Source organism: Chrysochloris asiatica, unplaced genomic scaffold (genome assembly GCF_000296735.1).
Source record: "Chrysochloris asiatica unplaced genomic scaffold, ChrAsi1.0 scaffold00114, whole genome shotgun sequence".
Classification (NCBI taxonomy): domain Eukaryota; kingdom Metazoa; phylum Chordata; class Mammalia; order Afrosoricida; family Chrysochloridae; genus Chrysochloris; species Chrysochloris asiatica.
The window spans coordinates 5848221-5861487 of record NW_006408632.1 but is presented as its reverse complement, the minus strand read 5'-3'; the positions used below and the strand labels follow the sequence as shown (position 1 = coordinate 5861487).

At 35.5% G+C, this 13267-nt stretch overlaps 1 protein-coding gene across 1 annotated transcript in view; it reads right to left on the bottom strand.

Moving 5' to 3' along the window:
• Positions 1-13267, bottom strand: part of VRK2 (vaccinia related kinase 2) — a 112027-nt gene that overhangs the window by 31222 nt on the left and 67538 nt on the right. Inside the window, exon 7 of the mRNA XM_006868031.1 lies at positions 7817-7949. Within this exon, the coding sequence (XP_006868093.1) occupies positions 7817-7949 (133 nt within the window). The remainder of the gene's footprint in view (positions 1-7816; positions 7950-13267) is intronic.

Genomic DNA, 13267 nt, shown 5'->3' with positions numbered 1-13267 from the left:
TATAAAAGCAGAAGACAAGATTAGCTCTTACACATACTCTATCTTAACTGCTATTAGAGTATTAGATTATTAAAGGCCCTTCAATCTAGCAGAATGCTAACGTCCCAAGGGTGCCATTTACTTTCTGCACAAGCTTCAACAATGTCCTAATGCAAGACTTGGCTCTCGTATTAAAATAAAAACACAATCTCTGCCATGCTGTTCTGTAGCGTTTTCTTCGGTAATAAATCTCCCATTAATAATGGAATGGTTCCATTTGTACAAATGTGTTCACACAAGTGTGTTTCCATTATGGCAGTTCCCAACCATCACCACTTAAAAAAAAAAAAAAAGAATCACATTCTCTAAGTTTCAAAACTGATACTCTGACACCTGATTGGATGACATAGGCTACACAGAGGCCCTCTGAGGAAAACTATCAGAATGAAAATGAATGAACCTTTCCAGCCACTTCCTCTCCACACCCCAACTGAGGGATTAATTGATATGAGGCTGTAAGTAAGGATAAGTCATTTAAATTTCTAAAGTCAGTCTTCCATAAACCGGTCTTCATTTGAAATAGCCCTTTGAGAATTTACTTTACTATAATAATTTGGTCTTACCTAATTAAAACATATTATCAAATTTAAATTTTTTTACTTATATTCCTTTATTGCATATATATGCTAATAACTGTTGTTGTTAATTGTTATCTATTTGGTTCCAACTCACAGTAACCCTGTATAGGGTTTCTTAGGAGTGGCTGGTGGGTTTAAACTGACAACCAAGTGGTAAGCAGTCCAATGCTTACCTTATAGCACCACACAAGGTACATAAACATTTTATTTATTTTTGCACTAAGTTCTACACAAGTGACAGTAATTTTAAAAAGAACACCCGAAAGTTACCCTTTCTCATCATTAAAGAGTGAGACAATATTATTAATTTTCTAAGTGTATCCATCTCAAATTTCCTCTCAGAAAAACAAATTAGAAAGTTTGATTTGTTTTATTGAAGTTAAAATCTCAGACTATACCAGTAATGTCTTCTTTTCAACCTAATAAACACAGAAGAATCATTTAAAAACCTTCCATATCTATATAATTAACACAATTGATCATAGTTGAAAAAGTCTATTAATATCTAACTATTAAAAACATATATTTTTTTAAACATTTGAATGTTGATTTGATTGCACAGTCTTGAAATTCATTTAAACACATGCTAAATGAATCATTAAACAGATAGAGCCCTGGGTTAAGAATCCTAAAGATTAAAGACAGCTCTGCCACTAACCTTTTTGTTTCTAGCTTTAAGTTCGACAATGATGGGCAATATATTCCTTGTTGATACACTGTCATTCATTTGGGTAGAAAACACATTGTGATATATAATTTAATTTATAATTAAATGTAAAATATTTTGCTCGAAGAGAAAATTAAACACATAAATAAATACATAAAATTAAATACATAAGGTCTTCAGTTGTATTAGGCAATTAATAAAATTGTTAAAAGTGAGTTTTCATATAGTTCTAAAAAAATCAAACTTTATTCCAGGTGTTATTGCTTAGAAATGTGACAAGATCTAGTAATTACCAAGATTTTTCTTTTATACTTGTTCAAATTAGTATCTAATTTTTATCTAGCTTACAAATGTGTAGCAAAGTAAATGTGTCTTTTTATTGAAAGTCTGTGGTGCTCTCACGTATTCAACACTCCAGAATGTATAAAATACTGCTACCAGTAACACTGGAATCCTGGCGTGGCACTATAGGATGAGCACTGGACTGCAAGGTCAGTTTGAACTGCAAGGTCAATGGTTCAAATCTACTAATCAGCCCTTGGAAACCCTATAAAAGGTTGCTATGACTCCAAATCAACGCGATGGCACTTAACAACAACAACCAGCAACACTTAAAAAAAAAAAAGGCTTGGGTAGGGGATTTAAATTCTATTTCATTAGAAGGCAGAGTCCAGGAACAGCTGACATTTGAATGCATATATAAAATAAAAAATAATTGATGTGATTTATGGAGCTGCTACTACAGTTTCTTATTATCTCATTTAAGCATCCCCAAACCATATAAGGCATTATTATACCTATTCTCAAATAAGAAAACAGAGGCTCAGAGAGGATGAATAACTTGTTCAACATCATAGAGCAAACACTGATAGGGCTCAGCATTGAAACCAAACTCGGACACAATCCAAAGGATTCACACAATCTAATAACTGCTTTGCCTTTAGAATTATTTTAACAACATTCCATACATTACTTCAATAGGTAGGTTGGTCTTTAAAGTAGCTATATCAGCTTAAAACACACAGACATACTGACAGAAAGACGGTTGCTTTGAGATGGTATAAGCAAGCAGCAGATCTTGAGGTCCAAGCAGCATGACTCAAACATTTTCAAGCAATTATTCTTTCATGTAACGATTTTTTTTCAAACTACTTCATACTGATGAAGAAGGCTCTCCAGCTGAAACAGTTAGTTACAAAAAACTGTTACATGGTCTTTCCAAGCTGGTAGGAGAACAACAGAAAAGAGACTCTGGAGGGCTGATCCTTATTATAAAGATAAATAAAAAACAGAATTGTTGTTGTTGTTGTTGCTATGTGCCGTGGAGTCGGTTCCGACTCATAGCGACCCTGTACAGGGTTTCCGAGGCTGTAAATCTTTACGGGAGCAGAAAGTCTCATCTTTCTCCCGCAGAGCAGCTGGTAGTTTCTAAATGCTGACCCTGAGGATAACAGACCGATTCGTTACCACTACGCTATCAGAGCTCTTAAAAACAGAATTATTGCTGTCCAATTCAGCAAATAGAATGAAAGGGGAATTGGAAGAAAAGAGAAGGGTAAATGTTAATCCCAAAGTGGGGCTGAATATTTACATAAAGTGTTTTTTGTTTTATTTCTTATATTGAGCAAAATTATGGACTACACACCACACTATGAAGGGTTTGGCAGTTAATAACATAGTGAAATGGAAAATGTTTGCCTCAGGCAGAGTTTGAATGTCCAAAATACTAGTTTATATGCTCAGAAAAGACAACAAGAAAGTAGAACACACCTAAATAAGATGCTCACGTGAAGAAGTGGCGGGTGAGCAACTGCAGAACAAATTTGAAGTTTATTCCTATTTTTGCCCAACTAGTAACGTGTTTAATTCAGTGTTTTGTCAAACTGGATGTGGAAAGAGCTGGAAATTTTTATGGTAGTCACTAGTGCAATGCAATGAGTGTCACTTTTAAAATAAAATGTTCAATCCAGGTCCCTCCTATTTTTTCAGTACCTTGTAAATTCTAAACACTAGTTTTCAGTGTGAAACACTATGTGAGACTTAGAAAAAGTTATCAAACAGAATAAATGTATCTTAAATTTGGGCTGTTATGTCTCCATAGAAATTAAAAAGTCAACATATTCAAAACTTTATAAGTCATGACCAAATGTAAAAATTAGGTATATGTCATAAAGAAAGAATAATGCCTTTATTATTACTTATCTCAATATTAAGTGTGGTGCTGTAGGATTAGCACTGGACTGCTAACCTCAAGGCTGGTGGTTCAAACCCAACAACTGTTTCTTGGAAACGCTTTACAGGGTTCACTCGGAATCACAACTGACTTGACTGTACTTAACAACAAGAAGAAGCACCGCAAGATCAGTGGTTCAAACCTACCATCCACACCTCAGAAATCCTATACAGGATCATTATGAGTAGGAAATGACTCACTGGCATTTAAAAGAAGCCTGGTGGCACTGTAGGATAGGTACTGGACTGCTCACAAAGCTAATCAAACCAAAGTTAGCTGTTCAAAGCAGCTGTTTCTTGGAGAAAGATGAGGCTCTCTGCTCCTGTAAGATTTGTTGTTGTTAAGCGCTGCTGAGTCCGTTCCAATTCATAACAGCCCTGTACAGGGTTTCAGAGAGGCAGCTGGTGGGTTTGAATCTCTGACCTTGTGGTAAACAGTCCTATGCTTCTTCTACAATGCCACAGCAGGACCCCTGTTTATATTTACAACCTTGGAAACTCTACTAAGGGTCACTATGAGTCAGAACTGACTAGTCTTGTAATGATTTTTAGCAAATTTATCTAAAAGAAATGAGCAGTATGTTTGACTACCAAAGAGTACATCATTCAGTTTTTCATTTAACTTAGTATCTTAGCAAAATTGTAAAATGGGTTTCCATTTTTCATTACTGCTTAAGAAGATAAATGCTGTCATTTTCTAAAGTTTGGTGATGTTAAAATACATTCTCAGCTTATTTCACATATATGAAGGAGCATCAAAATGTTCTTATGAAAACGGACTTAAAAGGTAAAGGAATTTTTCCACAAACATGTTGAAGTCCCTTTGTATTTTTATTTTATTTCACATACAAATTGGAATGCTTGATTAGAGTGAAATGAAGACATGCAAGAAATACAGAAGACTGGATTTAATATACCACAGCAACTGGCAAAATTTTAAAAGTAGGTAATACCATTTCTTTCCTTAATACTGAATATATTACATAAACAAATGGATGTTTAAAATGCAATTTAGATATCATATTTTATGGTCATCAACGATGTCAAATTAAAACAGGTATTATAACACTCGATGCACAGGTCTCAAGTATTTAAAAAAGCTTCACTATGTTAAATGCAGTATATCTCTAGAGAAATTAGGTATTGACTGCATGCCTCAGTGAGTAGAAAAATCTACAAAAATCCATACCACACATTGATCCAAATATTGCTTTTTAACATGACTAAGAATGTAACAAATTTTAAAATAGTATATTTGACACAGATATAATTCCCTTTAATTATCAGGCTATAGTCCAAAATGTGTCAATGTTTATATGTTAGTTTTTATGATGAATATAAAATTAATAACTGAATAAATAAGCCTAACACATATTACTCTAATTTCACACTAAATGAAGCACTTCAGTCACTTAGAAAATACCTTTAGGTCACACAAGAGAATTGAGTTTGGAAGATTACCTGCAATTTTTATTAAAAAGCATACAGATGTAGATGCATGATAGTTCTAGTAAAAATGATCTATTCATCTACCCACCCCTCTATCTATATTTCTATGTGCATATTCTTTGGTTTGTAATAATGCCAGTATATAGTTTTGACTTGTGATAGAACACAAGCTAATAAAACAAAATAAACATTTTTCTCTTCCCCTTTTAACACCCCTCGCTTTTACATAATGATGAACTAAGAGATGCTTAGGTGAAAAGAGTGAGTGGTACCTTAACGTAGGCTCAGTCATTATAAAATTACAATTAATCCAGAGAAAAGAGAGATTTAGCATCCGGTCCTGAAAAGCTACAACATACAATAGAAACCAGGTAGTGAACAGATTAGCAGTCTCTGCAGAGTGATTTACCCCTAAGTCAGTTTTACATGGAAGTTGGAATACTTCCTTTGGCCCGACCAAATGAAAATGCACCTGACACACAGCAAATACTTCGACAACTAGAGGCTGCATTGCCTACTGAGAACTTTTTTTGCTCTGTATGCTTTCTGTTGCATTATCTTTCTCAGTATTTATTTGAGCTCCTACCTGGACTGGTACAGAGAAGATTTTTCTGAGATTAAACTACACAGTGACTGTACTGAAAGTAAACACATGAATATTTATGAATCTGACCTTCTACATTTATCTACAGGATTTATTGCCCTGTTTATTTTGGTTTCTAGATATGGTTAAATTATTATTTCATTTCTAATAAAATCCTAACCTGAAATGTTTTGTTTTGGAAAATTACATGCAAAATACTAGCAATGAACAGTAGTCAACATTTGAGGACATTTTACACATCAGACTAAAATTGCTGATTAAATTTTCAGCATATTTGTACGTGAGGGTGAGTCCAAAAGTATTGCTACAACCTCATCAAAACCTGTATTTAAGAAAAATATTAAAATGTGCGGCTACTGTTTCTTGATATCTCCACAATCTAGGTCTATACCCTTCTGAAGACAGTGTCACTCACTACAAGCTGGAACTGACTCAGAGGCACTTAACAACAACAATGGTTTTAACCAACTCTCGTCTGTCAGTTTGTCGTACTGTGACAACTTGCGTGTTGCTGTGATTCTGGAAGCTAAGCCACCAAAATTTTAAATATCAGCAGGGTCACCCACACTGGACTGAACGAGCTTCAAATAGAAAAAAACATTATCAATGAGCATTTAAGTGTCTCAGTCTTAGTTCAAGTAAAGCAATATCCCATTTATATCTTTAAATGCTCATTATATAATTTATTAGTGATGTAAATGGTGAAAAAACTATACAATATTACCAAATTTTCAAGTGACCTATTCTTTTCCTAACTCTATTTGAGAAAAAACATAGTAGTTCCTTTCACGCTAATCAAGAAAAGCTAAGTACCACTTCAGAAAGCTTAAGCTGTAATTCTTCCTAAAAGGAAGAAGGTATACAACTGACAGACTTGTTTCACTTTTTCACTGGCCTGTCTTAAACTAACCAAATCTCAAATAAACCCATTGCCTTTGAGTTAATTGTTTCCAAGGCTGTCAATCTTTAGGAAAGCAGACTGCCACATCGTTCTCCCACAGAGCAGCTGGTAGGTTTGAACTGCCTATCTTTCAGGTTAACAGACAACTTTAATCTATACCATCAGGGCTCCACCTTAAACGAGGGTAGGTTTTAATTGCTCTAGAAAACGATCAAGACCCTCTGCATTACATGGTCAATGGTCCTTTTAATAGTAAAGGCAATAATATAAAGTTGTTTGCGCCAACTAAAACTCGTTAGAAAGTATCAGTTTAGGGTAACAGTTCAACAGCCATTAACAAGTGCAAATGTCTAATTGCCTTTTAGTGAAAGTGTAGTTTTTTTTCAAAGTGGCTTAAAAATTCTTTGTTTGGTGTAGCATAGTGAAAACAGTTTTATAAACAAAGTTTACAAAGACTATAATTATGAAAGCCAAAGTTTTTCAATAATCACCATTTTTTCACTAGCATAACATTAGAATTGACTTTTTGTCTTGCTGACAGAGCAACTAAGAAAGTACAGTTGCATTGACCATATTGATTGTGAGCAAAGCAACCATCAGTGGGACTCGGCACCATATATTTTCAATATTGACCTCCTACTTCCTTTTCCATGGCTTTCTGGGTCGGCTATTGGATTTGGACTGCAGTGTAATAAACAGCTAAGGTTTAATTAATGGTAAATGAATACAAGACATAGGTTATGACTTTAACTAATTAGGGAATTGTTGAATTAAGTCTGCCTTGGAATGCAAGGCAGTACAATCAATATCCAATAAAAGGACTATGTATGTAATTTACCTGCAAATGTGTTTCCAATACCATCAAAGTGAGTTTAAATAAGTAAGATATATGAAAGGCGACTAAGAGAGATTTCCACAAGTTAACACTTTATAGTTTCAGAAGACATTTCCTTGTGGTTGAGAGATGACAGCTTCCCATGCTCTGATAAGGACACAATGAAAAACAGGAATAATCCTTCACATGTGCACTTTGCCAAATGTGGGATTACACTATATCATAAAAATTCAAAGTTGCTGACCTGCAAGGTCACCTTACAAGCTATCAGTTACCTGGCCAAAATAAACATCAGGCTTTGTTTACATCACACCATTTTCTCCCTTCTCACTTATCACAGTCTACATCTCCTTCCAATGTTGGAAGAAATGGCCTAACAGGAATTCAAGACTTTTGATCAAAATGTCACCAACACTTTCATCAAACAGACTATGCAAAGGCCATTTCATGCAGTTTTATTCTTCTTCTTTAATCATTCAGCCGAAATAAAAACAAGGCAAAAGAAACACACCTACTCCCTTGTGGGCATCCAAGCTGGTAAACTCCATTGTCCCATTATGGCTTTTTCTAGGATTTTCCTGATACTGTTTGTGGTTCCCATTGGGACAATATCTGTAGGAAAGTCCATAGTCTGCAAGATAAACCTGGAAGACATGAACAGACAAATGAATAATGCTTTGTCCTCTGAAAAGAAAACCTTTATAATTAAGTCTTAATAAATTGGTAAATGAAGAACAGCCTGTAGTCTACATTTTATTAAACCAACTGGTGTCTCAGGATAAAACATATGCAACTGAGGGTCATAACAACTAATTCTTACTTCATCATACGGGTATCTTATTTCTGAGGTGACTTAGATTTTTAGCCTTTTTGTGTTGTTCCTAAGTTCCCTTCCCTCCTAGTGGGCACTGAGACAACCATAAACCACATGATGTCTTTTGACTTATACTCATATAGCTTATTTCCTTACAACTCCTCCCTGTAACATAAAACTATTTCAAGCAGGGAGGAGAGATGAGGGCAAACATTCTAAAAACATAAACCTAATGGTACAGTGCTTTCCATTAACAGGAAATATATAAATAGTGAAGAAACTGTAAAGGCATAGACTTAAAAAAAAAAAAAGAAAGAAAAAAAGCCACCACAATGCTGTCTGTATTTAAGAATGGAACATCAATAATGCAGGACTTTTGGCCTTTCAGCCCGATCCATATCATCACTGTTATCTTTGTAAATCACTCAGAATTGCAAGCAGGGTCTCCAAACAGAATATAGATTGTTAAAAGTCAGAAAGCAATTCAAGTGAATTTTTCTCAGATTACTTTTGGAGGGAGAATGAGGGGAGGAGTAGTTTTACAGATACGGCATACATTGAATGGAAAACTGTTTTGACGAGACATTTACTCCGTCATGTAGTCAGAAAACAGTAGTTCCCAACTGTATATCACCATGCTTCCCCAAAAGAGAAAATGGCTGCGGCTGCCATGAAGTATTGCTTCACATATATGTCTGTAAATTGGGGGATTTTTGCAGCATTTCATGATACAGATACAAAACAACATGTATAGTGATATGACATGCATCTTTAAAATTTAGTATCTGTTCAAAGAAAACCTAGCATTTGAATTTTAGTTTCCTTAAGTTTTTGGTTTCAGGAAAGTGTAAGTAGGAGGTATTCTGAACTTGAGCAGACAGTTGTTTTCATTTGGATAGCATAACTTACTGCTGTTGTTAAGTGTCATCGAGTCAGGTCTGACTCATAGAGTTTCTGAGGAGTAGCTGGTGAATTTAAACCGCCGACCTTTCAGTTCAAAATGACCTTGAGGCTGAGTGTTTATCCTATAGTGTCATACCAGGACTCCATGTAGCTACCAATGTTTGTAAACATGGCATTTCTGTTTGCTCTCTTTCCCACAGATGGTATTTCTCAGCTCTAAGTAACTTTAGAATCACAGGGAGGACTGGCCACTTTCTTTCACTGTTTCTGATGCATTTTTGCCTTTGGTCATTTTAAGTACTAAACAGATGGCCTTCACTTTGTAAAAGAGATATCAGGACAGAACATATTAATAATAATTCAGCAAATAGAATCACACACTGGAGCAGTTTGCTATTTTACCAAAGAGTGATTAAGAAGTTTTTCATGTAGTCCGTAGCCAAAGAAGATCTAAAATTGATGGACTGTCTGCTCTGCACCAGGTAGTAAGTAAGCTTAGTACTACACATTCATTGTCCCCTGTCATCCTTACAGAAGTCCTAGGACGTAGGTACCATTACTTCTATTTCACTCATAAGGAAACTGAAGCTTAGTTATGTTGAGCAACTTGTGTAATAAAATGAAACCAAGATTCCATTGCATTTCTGACTCCAGAGCCTTTATTCTCTCAATCTCTAGGCAGCAGGCCAAGTGTTCTGCTGGGCGCTCAAACTTTGAAGGACGCTGCAGGATTTGTGTTCAATATAAAGAAAAAAGCTAACAATACAGTTAGGAAAACATACCTTAACCACTTGCTGACTCTTAAAGTCAATGGATAGTTCAGATTTAAAAGTAAGTAAAACGTGCAGGGATTCAAGTACTACAAGAAAAAATTATCACCTCTCAAGCAACAATAGTATGTATTAGCTAAGCAATCAAAATGTTCTTGGTGGTCCTAATGGAGAGTTCTGGGCAGGATTCAAATAGTCATGAAAGGCCAGTTAACAAAATAGGAAAATTTAGCTTCCTTGAATAAAATTAACAATTATCCATCAGATCCTTAAAAATACCTGTTTTGTTTTTTTTTAGAAAAAGGTTGTTGTTAAATGCCTCCAAGTAGGTTCCGACTCATAGCGACCCTGTATAGTGTTTCCCATGAGTGGTAGGTGAGAGTGAACCGCCGGCCCTGTAGTTCAAACCAACTAGCAGTCTAGTGATTACCCTATAGTGCCACACCAAGACTCCAAAAAAAAAAAAAAAAAAAAAAAAAAAAAATATATATATATATATATATATGTTATTATTATTGTTATTATTTTCCTTCGCAGGAAAAAGATGAGGCTTTCTGCTCCCACAAAGATTTACAACCTTGGACAACCTATACAGGATCATTATTAGTCAGTACAAACTCAACGGCACTCAACAGCAACATATGTGTGTGTGTGTGTGTTTTAGGATGTGACAGACAATTGCTATTTACTTAAAAAAAATTTGGTTTGTTTAGCTATTAGTTTGTACACTGGCATGAGTTAGAACTGAACAAAGTCAATCGTTTTTTGCTGTTGCTTATATTTTTTGTATATAGCTCAGCATATTTATATTCTTATAAATCCTGTGAGTCAGGACAAATTCTCTAAATTTATCACTATCATTAAAGTTTTACCATTATCATCTATCTATATATTTTTATGCTATAGCTACTGGAGTACTAAGCCACTGGTGTGGTACTATAGGATAAGCACAGGACTGCTAGCCACAAGGTCTGCAATTCAAGTCCACCACCTTCTCCTTGGAAATTCTCTACAGGGTTTACAGGAGTCAGACCCTAGAGACAACACAGACCAACAATAACAGCAGCTGAAGATATCTCAGAGAAACTGCTTTTAGAGATTTTCTGTAAAAGGAAATAAAGTCAATAATCTGCTCCTAGTAATCAAACTGTATAGAAATTAATTTAATTCAGATTAGGTCAAAGTGGGAATATCTACTAAAATAACAGTAGTAACAGGAACTTGAAAATTTTCGTAGAACAACTTAAGAAGAAGAAGAAAGGGAAGCTGAGAAATGTTGTCAAACAAGTTGAAGAGGGGAAAGGAAGTGACATTTGTTGAGGGTCCATTATGTGACAATAACTGAGCAAAGTCATCTTCACAAATTTTCTCATTAAATTCAGGCAAGCACTCAGACAGATGCATATCATTAGTTTAGTTTAAAAACTTGCCCTAGTCAAGCCAACTTGCCCAAGGTTTAGTAAAGCATGTGAGCAGGATTCAAACCCAGGCCAGTCTAACTTTAAAGGCCATTTTCTTTTTTAAAATACAATATAGAATTTGGGGTTTCTGTCCCTTTCCAAAACGGTGTACAAAACCAAAATTAGTTTAAGCAGAGCCCAACTGACAGCGGGGGTCACAGAGTAAGGCCTGTTTTTATGCCCGTGAGCTAAGAATGTTTTCACATTTTTATAGGATTGTTAAAAAAAAAAAAGAATATGCAACAGAGACCCATATGTGGCCCAAAGAGCTCATAAAAGCCTTAAATATTTACAATCTGAACATTTACAGAAAAAGTTTGCCAACTCTTAATCTAGAGTAAAACTTGCTTTCATTTAACATTTTAACTGAATTTATTTATTTTTTCTCTGGACTAAAAAATAAAAATTATTTAATATTTGTCAGTTTCTTATGTATGAATGAATATACATAATAGCCTTGATTTTAGGCAGGGAATGCAACATTTATAATAATGTCTGATAGGAGTGACTATTTTCTTTTCAAGCACCTTTTCTGAATGTAGCAACCATTTCTTTTCTGCATGATTACCATGGACACTCCTGCTTACTTCCCTTCATTTCCATCCTAGTGCCTCTGATTTCCAATCCAGAGGTCTTCCTTACACTACACTGCCTCTCAAATTTCTACAAGGTACTTACTCGGTGTATTTCATCACTCCCCTTAGGCATATAGCATATAGTTCTTTACAATTCTGTGAGGTAGGTAGGAAAGTTGTGACATACTCAAATAGCATGACTGGCAAATACTGTTACCCAACATACTTTCACAGTGTCCAACTTATCTATACATATGTATAAGGGTGAGTAAAAAATTATCTGCACTATACCTGGAGAATTTCTTTTCATCTACTTTTAGAAAAGACAAATACATCATTTTTGGACGTAATCTTCTTGCTTTTTAATTATATTTTGTCCATCAGTCAACAAGTTTTCATATTCCCTTATCAAAAACTTTTAGGCTGAGCTGTGAGACACAAACGCACCGCTGACTTCACTTCTTATCAGGGGTGGATCTTTGTCCTCGAAGGGCTGCTTTCAGGGGACTAAGCAGGTGAAAGTCTGATGGAGCAAGATCAGGACTATAGAAAGAATGCAAAAAGAAGTTTTTGCAGTGTCAACAGTGTGGGCAGAGGTGTGTGGATGTGCATTAGTCATACAAGAACACGATGGATAGTAGTCCTCTGCATTTAATCTGAAGCTTAGGATCCAGCTCCGCAGCAAACCCCTCACTGTAGTAAACACTGTTGATTGTGGAACTTTTTTTGCTGGTAGTGTTCTAATACTGTCCTTTGAGAATTCCAGAAAACTGTAAGCATCAATTTTCCAGCTGATGGCTGACTTTTGAACTTTTTCTTGGTACGCGACTGAAGAAGTTTGCATTCCATACTCTGCCGTTTACTCTTAGGCTCGTAGTAATGAATTCATGTCTGGTCACCAGTAATGATTTTTGTAAAGAAACTTTTACCTTCCTTCCAGCTATTGTTGTTACGTGCTGCCGAGTTGATTCTGACTCATAACGACCCTGGAATAAGGTTTCTGAGGAGCAGGTGGTGAGTGTGAACTGCCCACCTTGAAGTTCAAACCAACCTTTCAGTCTAGTACATTATCCTGCAGCACTATACTATCAGTCCAAATGTCCACGTTCACACATGCACAGCAGTGACCTTGAATGGGAAGCACCGATTGACAAGACAGTGCAGCCAACAAAGGTTTAATATAATCGGAGTGTGGATAATTTTTGATGTGTGTGTGTGTATATACATTGCTGTTGTTGTTAAGTGCCATGGAGTTGATTATGACTCATAGAGACCCTGTATAAGGTTTCCAAGAAGCTGCTGGTGAGTTTGAATCACTGACCTTTTGGTTCAAACCAACCCTGTGTGTGTGTGTGTGTGTGTGTGTGTGTGTGTGTGTGTGTGTGTGTTTACGGAGTCCTGGTGTAGCACTATAAGATAAGCACTTGATCTCAAGGTCAA